The sequence below is a fragment of the Eriocheir sinensis genome, chromosome 57 (genome assembly GCF_024679095.1).
Source record: "Eriocheir sinensis breed Jianghai 21 chromosome 57, ASM2467909v1, whole genome shotgun sequence".
Classification (NCBI taxonomy): domain Eukaryota; kingdom Metazoa; phylum Arthropoda; class Malacostraca; order Decapoda; family Varunidae; genus Eriocheir; species Eriocheir sinensis.
In genome coordinates, this window is record NC_066565.1 from 9083212 (window position 1) to 9104262 (window position 21051).

General features: G+C 47.1%; 4 protein-coding genes across 7 annotated transcripts in view; 2 read left to right on the forward strand and 2 right to left on the reverse strand.

Moving 5' to 3' along the window:
• Window positions 1–4189: 4189 nt before the first annotated feature.
• Window positions 4190–21051, forward strand: part of LOC126984850 (uncharacterized) — a 142548-nt gene continuing 125686 nt past the window's right edge. Inside the window, exons 1-4 of the mRNA XM_050839053.1 lie at window positions 4190–4918; window positions 5117–5611; window positions 5711–5809; window positions 6008–6927. Coding sequence (XP_050695010.1) covers window positions 4761–4918; window positions 5117–5611; window positions 5711–5809; window positions 6008–6227 — 972 coding nt within the window. The 5' untranslated portion in view covers window positions 4190–4760 and the 3' untranslated portion in view covers window positions 6228–6927. The remainder of the gene's footprint in view (window positions 4919–5116; window positions 5612–5710; window positions 5810–6007; window positions 6928–21051) is intronic.
• Window positions 7423–21051, reverse strand: part of LOC126984846 (uncharacterized) — a 262672-nt gene continuing 249043 nt past the window's right edge. The window contains exon 13 of the transcript XR_007737948.1: window positions 7423–7552. The gene's annotated coding sequence lies outside the window, so the exon portion shown is untranslated. The remainder of the gene's footprint in view (window positions 7553–21051) is intronic.
• Window positions 7685–21051, reverse strand: part of LOC126984852 (uncharacterized) — a 28446-nt gene continuing 15079 nt past the window's right edge. Inside the window, exons 1-5 of one of the 4 annotated variants that reach the window (XM_050839058.1) lie at window positions 12210–12230; window positions 10939–11020; window positions 8906–9081; window positions 8028–8134; window positions 7686–7844 (exon numbers count right to left, since the gene is read on the reverse strand). In XM_050839058.1, coding sequence (XP_050695015.1) covers window positions 8126–8134; window positions 8906–9081; window positions 10939–11020; window positions 12210–12215 — 273 coding nt within the window. In that variant the 5' untranslated portion in view covers window positions 12216–12230 and the 3' untranslated portion in view covers window positions 7686–7844; window positions 8028–8125. Of the gene's footprint in view, window positions 7845–8027; window positions 8135–8905; window positions 9096–9629; window positions 9717–10938; window positions 11081–11957; window positions 11979–12209; window positions 12231–21051 lie in introns of those variants that run through there. The other 3 variants (XM_050839057.1, XM_050839056.1, XM_050839055.1) reach the window with 3 other exon arrangements.
• On the forward strand, window positions 10977–12123 carry LOC126984849 (uncharacterized). The gene is made up of 3 exons (XM_050839052.1): window positions 10977–11073; window positions 11126–12003; window positions 12088–12123. The coding sequence occupies exons 1-3, from the start codon at window positions 10989–10991 to the stop codon at window positions 12106–12108; spliced, it is 984 nt and encodes a 327-aa protein (XP_050695009.1). The 5' UTR covers window positions 10977–10988; the 3' UTR covers window positions 12109–12123.

The following is a 21051-nucleotide window of genomic DNA, read 5'->3' on the forward strand; positions in this document are numbered from 1 at the left end:
GTGCATTCAAAGCTAACCTGTCACCTGGCAGCGTTGCCAACTGGAACTTTATAATTCCGCTACACACACGAGCCTCAAACGCGCTACATTGGACCACAAACGATACAACTTGTAAATATATTTCCACATCAGACGAAATAATGTTATCTGCTGGTTACTGTATAGCCAGGTACCCAAGGCAACACGAATCTGGCAGTGCAGTGCATTATACGGGTATAAGGGTACGTAAGGTTGGGGGGGTCGTCATTTCCTGCGTACAATACACACACATGTTTTGGCAGCACAATGCCTTACACGGGTGTGTGTCATAGGTAAGGTTGGGGCGGAATTATGGGCAAGACAGACGGCCCCTGACCACAGGAAGGCCCCATGACGGCAACACACCTGCCCTGACGGCCCCATGCACACGCCTGCCCTGGCAGCCCCACACCTGCCCTGATGGCCCCACACCTGCCCTGACGATCACACCTGCCCTGATGGCCCCACACTTGCCCTGATGGCCCCACACCTGCCCTGACGATCACACACCTGCCCTGATGGCCCCACACTTCCCCTGATGGCCCCACACTTCCCCTGATGTCCCCACACCTGCCCTGACGGCCCCACACCTGCCCTGACGATTGCACACTTGCCCTGACGATCGTATACTTGCCCTGACGATTGTATACTTGCCCTGATGGCCCCACACCTGCCCTGACGATCTCACACCTGCCGTGATGGCCCCACACCTAGCTGCCCTGACGATCGCACACTTGCCCTGATGGCCCAACACCTGCCCTGACAGTCCCACACCTGCCATGACGGCCCCACACCTGCCCTGATGCCCCCACACCTGCGCTGACGATCGCACACCTGCCCCGATGGCCCCACACCTGCCATGACCGCCCAACACGTACCTGCCCTGACAGTCACACACCTGCCATGACGGCCCCACACCTGCCTGGACAGTCCCACACCTGCCATGACGGCCCTACACGGCCACACCTGCCCTCACGATCGCACACTTGCCCTGACGGCCCAACACCTGCCCTGACAGTTCCACACCTGCCGTGACGGCCCAACACCTGCCCTGACAGTCCCACACCTGCCGTGACGGCCCAACACCTGCCCTGACAGTCCCACACCTGCCATGACGGCCCCACACCTGCCCTGACTGTCCCACACCTGCCATGACGGCCCAACACCTGCCCTGACAGTCCCACACCTGCCATGATGGCCCCACACCTGCCCTGACTGTCCCACACCTGCCATGACGGCCCAATACCTGCCCTGACAGTCCCACACCTGCCATGACGGCCCCACACCTGCCATGACAGTCCCACACCTGCCGTGACGGCCCAACACCTGCCCTGGCAGTCCCACACCTGCCGTGACGGCCCAACACCTGGCCTGACAGTCCCACGCCTCCCCTGACAGTCCCACACCTGCCATGATGGCCCAACACCTGCCCTGACAGTCCCACACCTGCCATGATGGCCCCACACCTGCCATGACAGTCCCACACCTGCCATGATCGCTCACCACCTGCCATGATGGCCCAACACCTGCTCTAACAGTCCCACACCAGCAATGATGGCCCCACACCTGCCATGACAATCGCGCGCACCTGCCCTGACAACCTCGATCACACCTGCCCTGACAGTCCCACACCTGCCATGACGGCCCATACCTGCCCTGACGATCCCACACTTGCCCTGACCGACAGCCCCACACCTGCCTTGACAGTCCCACACCTGCCCTGACAGTCCCACACCTGCCTTGACAGCCCCACACCTGCCGTGATGTACGGCCCCACACCTGCCTTGACAACCCCACACCTGCATTGACGTATGGCCCCACATCTGCCCTCACAGTCCCACACCTGCCATGACGGCCCCACACCTGCCGTGACGATCCAACACCTCCCATGATGGGCCCACACCTTGACGACCCCAAACCTGCACTGATGACACAACACCAGCCCTGACACGCCCACACTTGCCTTGATGAGACCACACCTGCCCTGACAGCCCCAAACCTGCTCTGACAATCCCACACCTGCCCTGACATCGTCACACCTGCTTTGAAAGCCCCACACCTGCCCTGACGATCCAACACCTTCCATGATGGCCCCACACCTACCCTGACGACCCCAAACCTGCACTGATGACACCACACCTGCCCTGACAGCCCCACACCTGGCCTGACAATCCCACACCTGCCCTGACATCCTCACACCTGCCCTGAAAGCCCCACACCTGCCATGACAGCCCCACACCTGTCCTGACAATAATCCTTGATGGGCCCACACCTGCCCTGCCAACCCTACACCTGCTCTGATGACCCCACACCTGTACTGATGACCCCACATATCATTGCCCTATTTCGTGACAATCTATCGTCTGGTGCAGTGGTTCCCAATCTGGGGGGCATGCCTCCTTGGGGGGCATGAGCTAGGTAAAGAGAGGGCGCGATTCCATCTGCCAAAAATTGCAGTTTTGCAAGAAATAAACACACACACACACACACGAAGGAGTAACAAATGATGTGGGGCGTGAGGATTTCTTATAAATCAATAGGGGGCATCATGTGAAAAGTTTGGGAGCCACTGGTCTAGTGTCTTTATTTCCTTGGCATTGGCTTATGTGTGTCTATTCAGGGGAAGGGACAGTTAGTTCACGTATTATTTCCCCATTTCGTAACATAATCTATCACCTTGCGTCCATTTCTTTCCCAGTAGTTCTTTGTATTTTTCCAGCAGTTTGTCATTTTCTTTTCTGTTCCTGTCCAAGAGATTTTGCCATAATTCAGAGGAAGGAGGAAGCACGCTGGTCTGTTGTGTTTCATCTCGTAATGTCCTTTTCGTAATTTCCAGCAGCAGCTTCCAATTATGTTTTCACTTTGTGCCACTTTGTATCTTCCAGAGGTTTGCGATTATGCTGTTACTTACTGCCTGGAAATGCTGCCTTCGTTGTGAGGATGGAAGAAGTAGCTACATATTATCCTCTGTATTAGTATAGCTACACACTATTATTCCATGATGTAATCTATTGCAATGTATCTTTTTGTACTTTCCAGCAGCCTGCAATCATGCCTTTCCTTCCTGTATTAATTGTGAGGATGGAAGAAGTAGCTACATATCATCCTCTGTATATACTATATTAGAAGTAGCTACACTATTATCCCATATTGTAATCTATTGCAATGTATCTTTTTGTACTTTCCAGCAGCCTGCAATCATGCCCTTCCTTCCTGTCTTGATCTTCCAACACTCAGTTCTAAGCACACAAGCACATGTTATCTTATTCCACCCCTTTGTTCTTCCTCCCTTCCTCAGTATCTAACCTTTCCTTGTTGGTTTCCATGAATAAGTTTTTTCCTTATTGAGTATGTCTTCCTAATGTAACTGTTGGTCTATGTTTTTTGTGGTGGTGGCTGAGTGGTCAGCGTGCCAGCCTCGCATTCGGTGCGTTGTCCATGATGTGGGTTCGAATCCGCCGCTAACCACCTGGGATTTTTCAGTCACTGCAAAGTGGCCTAAGACTACCCACATGCTGTCCTGAAGACCACCTATCAACCCAGACTCTAAAAGAAGCTCTGCAGCACAAGTGGAATCAAGAATGAGCTCCGGGGGGCAGCATGAGCCAATAATAATAATGGCGCCACTATAAACAATTGCCTGCGCCATGACGGGCTAGGGCCAACCATCAGGCTCATATGGATTAGCCTACCGGCGCTGTAGACCACATGTAAAAAAAAATAAAAAAAAAAAAATAAAATAAAAATGCTATGTATATATATTTCTTAACCCGTCCGCTGCAATTGGCACGGATTTTGCCTTCACTGGTAGCCTGGTAACATAATTATACTCCCAGGCCTTTCTCTGCCTCTGTGGTGGATAGTGGAGTGTTTCCCATGTGGTACTGGTGTGCTGGATATCCCTTCATTGGTAGCTTCTCTGCCTCTGTGGTGGATAGTGGAGTGTTTCCCATGTGGTACTGGTGTGCTGGATATCCCTTCACTGGTAGCCTGGTAACATACACTCCCAGGTCTTTCTCTGCCTCTGTGGTGGATAGTGGAGTGTTTCCCATGTGGTATTGGTGTGCTGGATATCCCTTCACTGGTAGCCTGGTAACATACACTCTCAGGTCTTTCCCTGCCTCTGTGGTGGATAGTGGAGTGTTTCCCATGTGGTATTGGTGTGCTGGATATCCTTCACTGGTAGCCTGGTAACATACACTCCCAGGCCTTTCTCTGCCTCTGTGGTGGATAGTGGAGTGTTTCCCATGTGGTATTGGTGTGCTGGATATCCCTTCACTGGTAGCCTGGTAACATACACTCCCAGGTCTTTCCCTGCCTCTGTGGTGGATAGTGGAGTGTTTCCCATGTGGTATTGGTGTGCTGGATATCCCTTCACTGGTAGCCTGGTAACATACACTCCCAGGCCTTTCTCTGCCTCTGTGGTGGATAGTGGAGTGTTTCCCATGTGGTATTGGTGTGCTGGATATCCCTTCACTGGTAGCCTGGTAACATACACTCCAAGGTCTTTCTCTGCCTTTGTGGTGGATAGTGAAGTGTTTCCCATGTGGTATCGGTGTGCTGGATATCCCTTCACTGGTAGCCTGGTAACATATACTCCCAGGCCTTTCTCTGCCTCTGTGGTGGATAGTTGAGTGTTTCCCATGTGGTATTAGTGTGCTGGATATCCCTTCACTGGTAGCCTGGTAACATACACTCCAAGGTCTTTCTCTGCCTCTGTGGTGGATAGTGGAGTGTTTCCCATGTGGTATTGGTGTGCTGGATATCCCTTCACTGGTACCTTGGTAACATACACTCCCAGGTGTTTATCTGCCTCTGTGGTGGATAGTGGAGTGTTTCCCATGTGGTATTGGTGTGCTGGATATCCCTTCACTGGTAGCCTGGTAACATACACTCCCAGGTCTTTCTCTGCCTCTGTGGTGGATATTGGTGTGTTTCCCATGTGGTATTGGTGTGCTGGATATCCCTTCAGTGGTAGCCTGGTAACATACACTCCCAGGTCTTTCTCTGCCTCTGTGGTGGATAGTGGAGTGTTTCCCATGTGGTATTGGTGTGCTGGATATCCCTTCAGTGGTAGCCTGGTAACATACACTCCCAGGTCTTTCTCTGCCTCTGTGGTGGATAGTGGAGTGTTTCCCATGTGGTATTGGTGTGCTGGATATCCCTTCAGTGGTAGCCTGGTAACATACACTCCCAGGTGTTTCTCTGCCTCTGTGGTGGATAGTGGAGTGTTTCCCATGTGGTATTGGTGTGCTGGATATCCCTTCACTGGTAGCCTGGTAAAATACACTTCCAGGTCTTTCTCTGCCTCTGTGGTGGATATTGGCGTGTTTCCCATGTGGTATTGGTGTGCTGGATATCCCTTCAGTGGTAGTCTGGTAACATACACTCCCAGGTCTTTCCCTGCCTCTGTGGTGGATAGTGGAGTGTTTCCCATATGGTATTGGTGTGCTGGATATCCCTTCAGTGGTAGCCTGGTAACATACACTCCCAGGTCTTTCTCTGCCTCAGTGGTGGATAGTGAAGTGTTTCCCATGTGGTATTGGTGTGCTGGATATCCCTTCACTGGTAGCCTGGTAACATACACTCCCAGGTCTTTCTCTGCCTCTGTGGTGGACAGTGGAGTGTTTCCCATGTGGTATTGGTGTGCTGGATATTCCTTCACTGGTTGCCTGGTAACATACACTCCCAGGTCTTTCTCTGCCTCTGTGGTGGATAGTGGAGTGTTTCCCATGTGGTATTGGTGTGCTGGATATCCCTTCACTGGTAGCCTGGTAACATACACTCCCAGGTCTTTCTCTGCCTCTGTGGTGGATAGTGGAGTGTTACCCATGTGGTATTGGTGTGCTGGATATCCCTTCACTGGTAGCCTGGTAACATACACTCCCAGGTCTTTCTCTGCCTCTGTGGTGGATAGTGGAATGTTTCCCATGTGGTATTGATGTGTTGGATATCCCTTCACTGGTAGCCTGGTAACATACACTCCCAGGTCTTTCTCTGCCTCTGTGGTGGATAGTGGAGTGTTTCCCATGTGGTATTGGTGTGCTGGATATCCCCTCCCAAGGTGCAGGACTTTACATTTTTCATCATTGCATTGTAGCAGCCACTTTTTGTTCCACTCCTATATCTTTTTGATGTCTTCTTGTAGGAAATCCACAGTCAAGAGGTTAAAAATAGGCCTTTCTGACAAACTGTTGCAATTTTTATAACACTCTTACTTCCCTTATAAGATTATATTACGTTGTTTGTCTGTCCACAACACAAGTCCTACAGCAATACTTCCTCTCTGCAACACAAGTCCTACAGCAATACTTCCTCTCCACAACACAAGTCCTACAGCAATACTTCCTCTCCACAACACAAGTCCTACAGCAATACTTCCTCTGTACAACACAAGTCCTACAGCAATACTTCCTCTCTGCAACACAAGTCCTACAGCAATACTTCCTCTCCACTACACAAGTCCTATAGCAATACTTCCTCTCCACAACACAAGTCCTACAGCAATACTTCCTCTCCACAACACAAGGCCTACAGCAATACTTCCTCTCCACAACACAAGTCCTACAGCAATACTTCCTCTCTGCAACACAAGTCCTACAGCAATATTTCCTCTCCACAACACAAGTCCTACAGCAATACTTCCTCTCCACAACACAAGTCCTACAGCAATACTTCCTCTCCACAACACAAGTCCTACAGCAATACTTCCTCTCCACAACACAAGTCCTACAGCAATACTTCCTCTCCACAACACAAGTCCTACAACAATACAAGGATCGTAATGTTACGTCTACGTAAAGACGAGAAATAAGCAAACAGTGAGTGCTGGGCTGACGTAACCTTGCCTCGACGTACAGAGATCAAAGTGTGAATTGAAGTTACTTATACAAACATCTCGTAAGTAAGGTTGACAAATTATATTCCATCAGTTTAAATGACATAATCTTCCCTATACACACAGATCAAGGTAACATATGAAATGAAATGAGGTTACTTATACAAACATCTCGTAGGTAAGGTTGGCGTAACTTATATTTTGCTAGTTTAAATGACATAATCTTCTCTATACGTACAGGTCAAAGTAACATACGACATACGAGTTAATTGAGGTTACTCATACAAACATCTCAAAGGTAAGGTTGGTGTACCTTATATTTTGCTAGTTTAAAGGATGTAATCTTCGCTATACATAGAGATCACAGTAACATACAACATATGAAATGAATTGAGGTTACTTATACAAACATACCAGTGAATTGAGGTTACTTATACAAACATACCAGTGAATTGAGGTTACTTATACAAACATCTCACAGGTTAAGGTTGACATAACTTATATATCGTTAGTTTAAGAGACGTAATCTTGCCTATACGTACAGAGATCATTATAACATATCTCGAGGGTAGGGTTCACGTAACTTGTATTTCATTAGTTTAAGGTTACGTATACTTACAATAACGTTGTAAAGAGGGAAAGAATAAAGGAAAGAAAGAAGGTGTGTTGAAAGGTCATCTTATCGCCTACAAACACCTAGAGACAAACATTGGGGTGAGGGAGGGAGGGAAGGGTAGCGCACACACACACACACACACACACACACACACACACACACACACACACACACACAAATGAAATTAATTCAAATTATAAACACCAACCCACATACCCCAATCAAACACCTCCACACTAAACATCCTTTTTCGACCGTCCATGTTGAGAGAGGAGGAGGAGGAGACGAGAGTAGACGTGGAGCCGCCAGCGATGGAGTTGGCGGCTGTTCCTCCGTCCTTCCCTTCGGCGGCTGCGGCGGGTGACTTCTTGGCTAGGGTAAGGGATGATAGGTTAAGTTAGGAGATGTTAGGTAAGGCTAGGTGAGGTTAAGTTAGGGGAGGTCATGTAGTTTTATCTTTTAGAGTTCAAGGGCAATAAAACAAAAAAGGCATAAAAAACACTAGGTCATGCCCCTGACCAGAGAGAAGGAAAAATGACAACGGAGCATAATTACCAGTGAGGGGGCGAGTCTCTCAAACTTGTCGCCCACCATCCAGTGATTGTACCTGGCGAACAGCATCATGAGGGCCAGGACCAGGTTGGCAAACTGCTTCACACACTCTGAAAGACACAGAAACTGCTCAGCAAGGACTGTAGGCGGGCATCCTCAACACTTCCCCTCACATCAACTCTTTCCAAAGGCCAAGAAAAGGTATCAATTGCATTCTAATGATGTGAAGTAATCCAGCTTTCCAGACAGACAACAGATCAAAAATAGACAAACTATGTAGAGGAAGCATTAGTTTGAGAAGGCTATAAGAAAATCCAGCTTTCCAGACAGACAACAGATCAAAAATAGACAAACTATGTAGAGGAAGCATTAGTTTGAGAAGGCTATAAGAAAATCCAGCTTTCCAGACAGACAACAGATCAAAAATAGACAAACTATGTAGAGGAAGCATTAGTTTGAGAAGGCTACAAGAAAATCCAGCTTTCCAGACAGACAACAGATCAAAAATAGACAAACTATGTAGACATCTTTTCCCAAATTTCAAAATGGCGCACCTTCACCCTGCCTCGGAGTCCCCGCCTGGGGGGGGGGGGGGAACCACTCTATATACTATGATCAATAGTTTTAAGCCTGTAAAGAATAACCATTGAATAAAATGGATATAAAGTTTCTGATTCTGATTCCTCTCCCTTCCCTATCCTTTCCCCTTTCCATCCCTTCCATTCCCTTTCCTTCCTTGACCTTTCCTTCCCTTTCCTTTCCTCTCTCTTCCCTTCCCTTCCTTGACCTTCCCTTCCCTTCCTTGACCTTCCCTTCCCTTCTCTTCCCCTCCCTTTCTCAGCCTTCCCTTCCTTTCCTCTCCCTTCCCTTCCCTCACTCACCTCAGCACTGCTCTTCAGAGGGTTGGTCAAGTTATACACAAGCTCGGAGGAGTGGAAGATGCACTGGTGAGGAGGCTGGAAGACCACGAGGGGCGGCGCCAGGCTCACCATTAGGCTGGGGAGGTACACGTGTTCCCCCTTGTTGCTTGCTGTCACCTCAAGCCGGTTGATCTTGCCTATGATGACCGAACTGTTATTGTTGGAAAGTGAGGTTAAGATAAGATTACAAGTGAAGTTTGAGGACTTGAAAAGAACTTGAAAACTTTGACGCAGCTTAACTAATCGCATCTTAACACACATTCGCATCCCATCCCCCTCAGAGCGAACTGTTATTGCTGGAAAGTGAGGTTAAGACAAGATTACAAGTGAAGTTTGAGGACTTGAAAAGAACTTGAGAACTTTGACGCAGCTTAACTAATCGCATCTTAACACACATTCGCATCCCATCCCCCTCACAGCGAACTGTTATTGCTGGAAAGTGAGGTTAAGACAAGAGTTACAAGTGAAGTTTGAGGACTTGAACAGAGCTTGAGAACTTTGCGCAGCTTAACTGATCACACATTAGCATTCCATCCCCCTCAGAGCGAACTGTTATTGCTGGAAAGTGAGGTTAAGACAAGATTACAAGTGAAGTTTGAGGACTTGAACAGAGCTTGAGAACTTTGACGCAGCTGAACCAATCGCATCTTAACGCACATTCTCCTCCCATCCCCCTCGGACTCACCCATCCAGGAACGCCACCTCGGTCTGCATGTCCACTTTGCACACCTCCTCCTCGCACCCCTTGGCTATGCTCACCACCATCTCCGCGCTGTTGAGAGCGTACGGGTTGAGAGAGAGAGAGAGAGAGAGAGAGAGAGAGAGAGAGAGAGAGAGAGAGAGAGAGAGAGAGAGAGAGAGAGAGAGAGAGAGAGAGAGAGAGAGAGAGAGAGAGAGAGAGACAGACAGACAGACAGACAGACAGAGAGAGAGAGAGAGAGAGAGAGAGAGAGAGAGAGAGAGAGAGAGAGAGAGAGAGAGAGAGAGAGAGAGAGAGAGAGAACTATCACTACAAGCTACAGAAACCCAGAGACAGAGACAGACAGAGACCAAATGAGAAGTAGACATAAAACAGCCATTATCAAGACACCTCTCCACCACAAATTGACCTCTCTCTTGGCCACTCTTTACTTTCGTCTATTATGGCAGCGGTGAGTAGCGGGCCTTTTTTTTCTATGCACTTTTTGTTGCCCTTGAGCCGTCTCCTTTGTTGTAAAAATAAATAAATAAATAAAAGCTACAGAAATCCAGAGAGCCAGACACAGAGAAAATGAGACAGCAAAAGGAAGAAGAAGAAATGAAAAGGGAAAACTAAGACAAGGAGAGGAAGAGAGAAATGAAAAAGGAAAAGAATGAAAGGAAAACGGTGAAAAAATAAGACATAAGAACAGAAAGAGAACAAAAAATGAGAACGGAGGAAAATGAAACAGGGATAAGTAGAGAAAGAGAAGGAAAGCAATACTACCAAAGAGACAGACACAGAGAAAATGAGAAGTAGATAAAACAACCATTAGCACTAAAAGCTACAGAAATCCAGAGAGAGACAGAGACAAACAGAGACAGACAAAGACATAGACAGACACAGAGACACAGACAGACACAGAAAATAAGAGAAGCAGAAAAAAACATTACAATAAGCTACAGAAATCCAGAGACAGAGAAAAACAGAGACAGACAAAGACATAGAGAGACCCAGACAGACAGACAGAGAGACAGAGAGAAAAACAGAGAGAGACAAAGACATAGAGAGACCCAGACAGACAGACTGAGAGAAAATGAGAAGCGAATAAAACATGAGAGAAAAACAGAGACAGACAAAGACATAGAGAGACCCAGACAGACAGACAGAGAGAAAATGAGAAGCAAATAAAACAACCAGAGTGACAGAGAGAGAAAATGAGAGACAGACATAGACAGACCCATCAATTAAAAGCCACAACCAGAGATAGAGACAGAGAGACATGCGAACAAAGAAAAATGGGTCGCCAACTCACCAATCAGCTCCAGGGACGAGGAGTTCAGGAGACCGTACTCAAGCCTCATAATGATGTCACCGTCCGGGTCCTGCTTGTCCTTCTGCAAACACCACCAACAGCGAGGTAAAAAGTCGCCGAGTCAAATCCTGCCACACCACACCACACTATACCCAGCCACACCACACACCACACCACACCATACCCAACCACACCACACACCACACCACACCATACCCAGCCACACCACATCCAGCCACACCACACCCAGCCACATCACACACCATACCCAGCCACACCACACCACACCGTACCCAGCTGCACCACACACCATACCCAGCCACACCATACCATACCCAGCTGCACCACACACCACACCATACCCAGCCGTACCACACACCACACCATACCCAGCCGCACCACACACCACACCACACCATACCATACCCATCCGCACCACACACCACACTATACCATACCCATCCGCATAACACCACACCATACCCAGCCACACCACATTACCCTCCCTCTCCTTCCCTTCCCTTTCTCAGACTAGCTTTCCCTTCCCTTCCCTTTTCCTTCCTTGCTCTGCCTTCCCTTCCCTTTTCCTTCGATTCCCTTCCTTGCCTTTTCTTCCCTTCCCTACTGCAGCCTTGCCTTCCTCTCCCTCCCATCCCCTTCCCTACCCTGGTCACTATAACTACTGTAGGCAGACACACTTCAGAAGTGGATCTTCATGTGCCTGGCAATGTCTCTCTTTGTCTTAAAGAGCTTTCCACAAACATCACACTTGAACTCTCTAAGGCCATAGTGCCTGAAGACGTGTTCATTGAGTGCCTGCTTCACACTGAACCTCTTCCCGCACTCTTCACACTCATGACTTTTTACACCAGTGTGTGTAAGGGTGTGTGTATCAAGGGTACTCTTCAGGCTGAATTTTTTCCCACATTCCTTACATTCATAGTTCTTCACACCAGTGTGTGTAAGGGTGTGTCTATCAAGGGTACTCTTCCGGATGAATTTTTCCCCACATTCCTTACATTCATAGTTCTTCACACCAGTGTGTGTAAGGGTGTGTGTATCAAGGTGACTCTTCTGGATGAATAGTTTCCCACATTCCTTACATTCATAGTTCTTCACACCAGTGTGTGTAAGGGTGTGTGTATCAAGGTGACCCTTCAGGGTGAATAGTTTCCCACATTCCTTACATTCATAGTTCTTCACACCAGTGTGTGTAAGGGTGTGTCTATCAAGGGTACTCTTCTGGATGAATAGTTTCCCACATTCCTTACATTCATAGTTCTTCACACCAGTGTGTGTAAAGGTGTGATATCTGAGGCCTCCCTTGTGGTGAATTCTTTCCACACTCCAGACACACAAACTTCCTCTCTCCTTTGTTGATGGAGTTGCCAGCAGCAAGTTGCTTCATCTGGTGACCACTGACCCTCCTGCCCCTGCAGCAGTCTGCTCCTGCTTGTCCTGGCCACTCATGCTGCTGTCCAGCCCTGCAGATGAGGCGGCCCCAACCTTTGCGGAAGCTGAGTGTGTTGTTGTTGTCCTCGTTCTTTCCTTGTTCTTTTCCTCCACACACCGGAGGCCTAGGGTCCGTGGTCGTGGTCGAGGTGGACGTGCCCGTGAGAGCTCTGTAAAAGTGAAGGAATTCTCCAATAGTAATATTGCCAGAAGAATGAATCGTTCGAAGAATAATCCGTCTAGTAAGCAGGCAGGTACAAAAACCAAGGATACTGTTGGATCTGGCAAAACAAGCCTTGCGGCTGGGGGCGGGATGATCAGCTGACAGGGCAGACGATAGCGACGCAGATAAACAAACAGACACATGCCCAGTCTGTAAGGTTAAGGTTGGTGAGGAAGACAAGGCTCTAGGCTGTGAACTATGTGAAATGTGGCACCACATAAAGTGTGAGGAGGTCACTGAGGCAGTGTATAATTTCCTGAGCAGCAATCAAGTAAGTAAGATTCACTGGTATTGTACCAAATGCGATATTGTTGCGGGGAAATTGTTCAAACAAGTAACCAACACATCCAAGAGACAGGATAAAGTAGAAAGACGTATGGATGCCCTGGAAACTAAAACCACTGAGGCCTTAGAGGAGATCAAGAGTGATGTCAAGAATCTGAAGGAGGAAATTAGAGATGATATCAGGTCTCAAGTGAACAGTGAGTTCAAATCTAGGATTGATGAAGTCAAGCAGAAAGTTGGGGAGGAAGTCAAGAGTGTGATTAATGAAGCAGTGGAAAGCAAAATAGTTGATATAACAGTCGACACGAGGAACAAAGCAAGGCGGATCCAGAAAATCAATTTTGGGGAGCCCGCTGGTAAAATTTCATAAGTTAGCGACAGCCTCAAACAGTGAAGACCAATGGATAGTGATGGCGGTTCTTTGCTTAAAATCCGCAGCTCCCGAGCAATCAACGTATATGTGACAAATGAATTTTCTTGTATCTATATATGAAGTGCAATCAATATTAAGCTGGCAAGCAATAACAAGAAACAATTCAAATTGCACATCCGACCCGTAAAAAGGCAGATCTGAACAGGTAGAAATCATCACCATACGATCACTCGAAGAAAACTAAATGTTTATTTCGCTATGTAAGCAGCAAGGGTGATCATAATACAGGTCATATATAAATTACAAACCTGACCTTTACAAAAAAGAGCTAATATGTGAAATTAGACGCAGCTGAAGATAAAAAGGAATTCTTATAGGGCTTCTTTTACATGGGATTGAGGTAACACATTTGCAAAGATTGGCTGATCTAAAGAAATATATTTACAAATTCCCAAGTATTCAACAAGTGCCTCACCAAGCAAAGAGTAGTCGGGGGCTTTTTTCGCCGAATTTGCTTCTCACTCTCTCGACTGAAATGGGGATATCATGGTGGACACAGAGGAGGGCAAGCCTGTTCAGGCGCTCTTGGCCGACAGTACTCCTCAGATAGGTTTTCAGCCTTTTCAATGCTGAGAAAGACCTCTCGGCCTCCACGTTGGAGACTGGAAGCGTCAACAGAGTTTTCAAGAGAATGGCGAGATTGGGGAACATGCTGATGCTGGCGTGTGCCTGGGCTTCTTTGATAGTTTGGAAGACGGGAACAGATAATCCCCAGCGCTCCGCTTCCACCTTCACGAGTGTCAGGGATTCAATGTCGAGCTCGTAGAGCTTTGCCACTTGAAGCACAACCGCATGCAACATCCGTTTCAGGGCCTTTGAGGAGTTGCTTGAGCTGAAGTGCGACAGGAACTGTGTCATCACCGAACTTGGCTGAGGCCAAGACGTGGTCCACGAACGGAACGTACACCGCCCGGCGGTAGTACTCCTCAGCATTCTTGCACGGAACATTTGATCACTGGGTTTGTCGTCCACAGAGTCGTGGCACAGGGATGGTGTCATGCGATGACCCCACCTCGACCAAAAGCTCTTCCGCTTTCATGAACACGTCGTGAAAATGATTCTCCGCATCTGCTCTGAACTTGGCAAAAATGGTCTCGATGCCACGGCATCGGCTGACACCAGGTCGCCATCTTTTCTCTGAAGTTTGGCTCGGCTCGAGAGTATGTGCCAATATACACTCCACTACAACCAGTCCAACAAGAAAGCAGGAAACATGTATGGCGATGAGAAGGAGCCCAGCGGTGGCGTCAAGTTCCTCCTCAAGAAAAACAGCGATGACAGGCAGAAATTCAACGAAAACCATCATTCTGTCATGCCTCTCAATCCACCTGGTGGGGCACAGGGGAACAAGCTTTTCGCGCTTGGCCGAGGTAAGCTTGACAACCTCTGTGAAGCGGAGAGAGCGCACACTCAAAGAATGAACGAATTTGTACATCTGGGTCAGTGTTGTACACCTGGGTCAGTGTTGTACACCTGGGTCAGTGTTGTACACCTGGGTCAGGTTGTACACCTGGGTCAGTGTTGTACACCTGGGTCAGTGTTGTACACCTGGGTCAGGTTGTACACCTGGGTCAGTGTTGTACACCTGGGTCAGTGTTGTACACCTGGGTCAGTGTTGTACACCTGGGTCAGGTTGTACACCTGGGTCAGTGTTGTACACCTGGGTCAGTGTTGTACACCTGGGTCAGGTTGTACACCTGGGTCAGTGTTGTACACCTGGGTCAGTGTTGTACACCTGGGTCAGTGTTGTACACCTGGGTCAGTGTTGTACACCTGGGTCAGTGTTGTACACCTGGATCAGGTTGTACACCTGGGTCAGTGTTGTACACCTGGGTCAGTGTTGTACACCTGGGTCAGTGTTGTACACCTGGGTCAGTGTTGTACACCTGGGTCAGGTTGTACACCTGGGTCAGGTTGTACACCTGGGTCAGTGTTGTACACCTGGGTCAGTGTTGTACACCTGGGTCAGGTTGTACACCTGGGTCAGGTTGTACACCTGGGTCAGTGTTGTACACCTGGGTCAGTGTTGTACACCTGGGTCAGGTTGTACACCTGGGTCAGTGTTTGAAGAGCGATCTTCACTTCCTTGACGTCACACGCCTTCGTCAGTACAAGATTCTGCCGGTGGCTAAAGCAGTGGATTGGCTTGGCCAGGGTGTACTTCTTCATGAGTACTGCGGCACACCCTTTGAATGTTCCCACCATGGCACTTGCTCCATCGAAACCAAGTCCCCTGCACTTGGCCATGTTCAATCCGAGGTCTTCAACGGTGCACAAAGGAGCCAGGCTAAACCTTTACCGGTGAGGTCATGAGCACGCACAAAGGCAAGGAAGTCTTCCCTTATTTCCTCTTCCAAGTGCTGAATGATGATAGTGGCCTGCACTAAAATTCACTTTCTGCTTGCATGTGAGGAATGAGGTCACAAAGATTTTTTCCTAGGCCTTTAAATCTTACTCTATAATATTCAATATATGATTCCGGAACTTAAATACTGAAAATAAATAAAGAAAATCCTGAGTTCTCCAGAAATGCAACAGAAAGGTACCAGTTTTCGTTTTGACTCTCTCAGAAAGTGGACATTTTAGCAGATGGGGGGTCGTCCGACACCCCCGGCCCCTCTCCCCCCTGGGTACGGCGTACTATGGCTCTGTACGAGTATATAGATTGTTAGATGAGTGCGGGGCCCATAAAAGCACATTGCCCATTGTGCCCTGGCCCTGCAGGAGTGAAAAATTACATCAGACACCGAAAAAATGTAAATCTTGCCTGAGCATCCTGTCCACCTCCGCATAGTAAAGCCCAAGGAACCATAGAGGAGGAATTTTTTAAAGTTTGGAGGACAGCGTCCAGAGCTATCTAGCGGCGGCCGGCTTCGCTCCCCAGCTCTCTAGCTTTTTAGGGGTATCTTAGATATATTTTATGTTTTCTCAATTCATGGGTATTTCAAATATTTTAGTTATCCTAATATTTTTTTTGGGGGGCCCGGGTCATCTGGCTCCCCACCCCCATATCCGTGCCTGCATATGCCTACAGCCGACGACACATTCTGTATTATACAGTAGAGCCCCATTTAGCACGAGAATTAGGTGGATGAACGCGGTCGCGCTAACTGAATTTGCGCTAATTGAATAAAGTAACCAATATGAAAAAAGTTATTTAGTGCAGACGTGGGTCTGACTTTTAGGTTTGATAATTACTCAAAATACGCAGTCATCAGTTATCGAGACAAACTGGTAAAAGAGAGGACTGTGTTAGACTGCAGGAAGATCTCTACAGGATGCAACATTGGTCGGGGAAGTGGTTGTTGGAGTTCCACCCTGAAAAGTGCAGTGCTATGAGGCTAGGAACATCAAATGAAGAAAAGGTCACATGCAACATGAGGGAGGAGCTAAGGGACATCACAGTGGAAGAGGACCTGGGAGTTTGGACTGATTGCGAGCTGAAGTTTAAAGAACACCGTGCAAGGAAAATCAATAAGGCTAACGGATTGGTCGGACTGATCCGACGTACATTTGTGACACTGGATGAGTCAGAACTCAAGTTATTGTTTATTGCCTTAGTTCGACCACACCTAGAGTATGCAAACCAAGCCTGGTCCCCGAGCAAGAAGATGGACATTGAGGCAGTGGAGGCAGTTCAAAGAAGAGCCACCAAATTCGTACCAACCTTGAAGAACTTGTCATATCCAGAACCACTACAGAAATTAGGCCTCCCAACCCTGTCATACAGACGATCAAGAGGTGATATGATAGAATTGTTCAAGATCATGAATGGAGTGTACGACAGTGACATATGCAGCGGCCTCTTCATGGATCAAAATTATCAAGCTACACGGGGACATAGTAAGAAGATATATAAACAACGTGCCAGGTTAGATAATTTTTATAAGAAAATATTCATTCTGTAATAGAGTGGTGGATATCTGGAACGGCCTCCCTGAAGCAGTAGTGAGTGCACCATCAGTTAAAACCTTTGAAAATAGGTTGGATAAGGCATGGAGATCACAGAGACAAAAACTTGAGAACATGGTAGCCATTGATATTGGGCACGGGTCCAGACAACTCGACCACGGAGACCACCCGAACGGAGACACAGAGACCGGAGACACAGGCTTTGTTAGCCTCTTCCGGAATTCTTCTGTGAGTTTCTGTGACCGTCGGGTTCTTGTTGTTGGTGATAGTCAGGTTCGTTATGTTGACAGGTATTTTTGCTCCAAGGATAAGAACAGGACGAGGGTGTGTTTCCCAGGGGCAGGGGTGGGCCATATATCAGACAGGATTGAGGCGTGTATGGCAAGCGAGGGATCGAACCCCATTGTCTTTCTCAGCTGTGGCAGAAACGGTTTCTCGTGTGCCAAGCGAGGACCTTCTCAGGTGTTTTAGAGAATTGTTAGGCAGGATACGTGACGCTGGTGGGTCGCCAGTAGTGTGTGGCGTCCTGCCATGGCGATGGATGGCTGTCCAGGGCGATAGCAGTGAACAGCAGACTTGCTGAGCACTGCGAGCGCAATGGGTGGCTGTTTGTCGACAATTCGGACCTCTTCTTTGGCAACGACGCCCTCTACGCCCGTGACAGGATACACTTGACGTTCAAGGGTGTTGAGGCTCTCTCAGACTCCCTTGAGCGAGCACTTGGAACCCTGAGGGATTTTTTAGTATAGGCGAGGGGGGAAGGAGTAATGGGAGCAATGGGAGGAGTAATGGAAGAGGACATCTAGCTCATAATATAACCAGGCAGCTTAGAAGTAATTATAGGGGAGTAACAGAAGGCGGGCTAAGAATCTTCTATACTAACAGCAGGAGCCTCAGAAACAAGATAGACTTACTAAGGGGTGAAGCTTGTTCAGAAAATTTTGACATAATAGCGATCACTGAGACATGGATAGACACTGCCAATAGAAATTTTAGATCAGAATTTGAAATAACAGGTTATCAGATGTTTCACAAAGACAGAAGGGGCAGAAAGGGGGCGGAGTTGCGCTATATGTTAAAGACTCACTTAAATGTTTAGTTGACAATTCAGTCAAAGCTAACATGGATTCAGAATCAGTTTGGGTGGACGTTTACAAAGGGAAAGAAAAACTAACTCTAGGAGTTATGTACAGGCCACTCAGCCTTAACAGGCAGGACACGAGTATATTTCTACAGGAGATTGGCAGGGCGAGTAGGAGTAGAAATGTCTGCGTAATGGGGGACTTTATTTATAGGAATATAGACTGGGAAGACCTAGTGGGTGACCTGGAAGCCGAGGACTTTCTTGAAGTTATACAAGATAATTTCCTTAAGCAGGTAGTTACTGAGCCTACCAGAGGAGATAACATATTAGACTTAGTCCTAACTAATAATGGGAACTTGCTACGTGAGTTGGAGGTGGGCGGAGAGTTAGGAAATAGTGACCACAGAACGGTTCGTTTTAGCTTAGACTGGGCGGTAACCATAGCTGGGCGTTATCGCGATACTTTATCGCAGATAACAAAATCGGATTATCGACCATCCGCTACTTATTTAAATATATATCGGTATCTTCGTTACTTTTGTAACCAAACTAGCTATAATCGCTACTTTTTTTCAGCCTCTCAGAAAAAAACGTTGTCTCCTCCCTACTGCGCATGCGTGGCCCGGTGTTGTATGAAAAAACTTCGGGGTATGAAATATCTTCGGTGATGAGAGTTCATACTTAGATCATGAAAATTAAAACACTAGGTTATTTTTTTATGCTACTCAAAAATCAATATATCATAGAGAAAAATCATTTAACTTTGCCCCCAAAATGATTATTCACTGCCTCAAATTTGATATTCCAAATTCGTTTGTGACCATGCCATGGTATTGAAGGCACCCGGTGTTGTGTTATTTGGTGTCCCATCGTCAAAAGCTGGCGCTTTTGTTTACAAACACTGGTGGAGATCTCGTGAACTGCGCATGCTCAGACCATTAAGTTTAGACCTGTACAGTCTCACAATGTTTTTTTAACCCATTAAGAGTTGTTGGAAAGCTGAATCAAACATACAGTACCACCATCCTCGCTGTTTCTAGAACGACGTACACTCTGTACATATAAATACAACTCGTACAGAGTGCCGTTCTAGTAACAGCGAGGACGGTGGTAGTGGTACTATATGTCTGATTCAGCCTTCCAGCAACTCTTTATTACGGTTTAAAAGCTTTGTGAGACTGTACAGGTCTACGCTTGCTGGTCTGAGCATGGACCGTTCATGAGAGACCAGTGTTTGTAAACAATTTTTGACGGTGGGGACGCCAAATAACACAACACCGGTTCAGGCATTTCTAGTATTACCGTCCATATGTACGTGTCAACGTGTGGTTTTAAGGTTCTGTAAGTTTCCTAAAATACAGATAACGAAAATTTGAATTCATCAATGTTCTATCTGAAATATCAATATAGTATCGTTTTTGCCTATCGGACTTATCGCTAGCTAGTATCGGAATTGTGGATTTATATCGGGTATCGGTTATCGCCTATATTTGTGTCTCTAGTTAACGAATATCGGTTATCGCCGTTAAGGTTTTTCATTATCAGTTATCGGGAATAAGGTTTTCTGTTATCGTGCCCAGCTATGGCGGTAACCAGCGAACCAAACCCAGTGTTAGTGCCAGATTTCAGAAGAGCAAATTACAAGGGGCTTCGAAGACATCTTGAAAGGGTAAACTGGGATAATTTAGGAATTCATGAGGGCCAGAACTGCAGATTGGAGAGCCAGGAGAACCAGGTAGAAATGTCTTACAATAATTTAGTTAGAGTAATAGTAGAGGGGCAATGACAGCATATACCACAGTGAACACTTAGAAAAGAAAACAATGATCCTAAGTGGATGACTCGTGGACTAAAACACGAGATCCATTTATCGAATATCGGTTATCACCGTTAAGGTTTTTCATTATCAGTTATCGGTTATCGGGAATAAGGTTTTCTGTTATCGTGCCCAGCTATGGTAGTGATGTTAGTAAGTTTGCAGATGATACCAAGATTGGTAGAGTAATTGAGTCGGATCAGGACGCTAGTATTCTCCAGGGTGAACTCAACAGATTGTATGACTGGGTGGATAAATGGCATATGGAGTTCAATGTAGGGAAGTGAAGTATTCTGAGTGTAGGTTGAGCAACCTCACATAACTATTGCTTAAATGACACTCTCAAAAGCAGGTCTGGGTGCGAGAGGGATTTAGGGTCTTAGTGATCTATGATCTCCGTCCAAGGGCACAATGCATTCAAGCTAGAAATCGAGCAAATAGGGTACTGGGATTTATTTCAAGGAGCGAAGGCAACAAAAGCCCCGAAGTCTTCCTCAAACTATATTTAGCATTAGTTAGACCTCATCTTGACTATGCGGTTCAGTTCTGGCCACCTTACTATAGAATGGATATCAAAATGTTAGAATCGGTGCAGAGGAGGATGACTAAGATGATTCAGGGGTTGAGAAACTTGCCATACGAGGGAAGACTCAAACAGTTAAACTTGCATTCTCTAGAAAGGCGAAGGGTGCATGGAGACATGATCGAGGTTTATAAATGGATGAAGGGCTTTAATAAAGGAGACATTCATAAGGTTTTGTTGGTAAGAGAACCGGGTAGGACACGAAGTAATGGGTTTAAACTGGTTAAATTCAGATTCAACAGGGACACAGGCAAAAATTGGTTTACAAACAGGGTGCTGGATGAGTGGAATAGGCTTAGCAGTCACGTGGTGAGTGCCAATACAA

Coding starts and splice junctions, on each gene's coding strand:
- LOC126984849 (XM_050839052.1), top strand. CDS start 10,989: ATGATGTCACCGTCCGGGTCCTGCTTGTCCTTCTGCAAACACCACCAA. Junction 11,074..11,125: donor GCCGAGTCAAATCCTGCCAC/ACCACACCACAC, acceptor ACACCATACCCA/ACCACACCACACACCACACC. Junction 12,004..12,087: donor GTAAGGGTGTGTGTATCAAG/GTGACTCTTCTG, acceptor GTGTGTATCAAG/GTGACCCTTCAGGGTGAATA.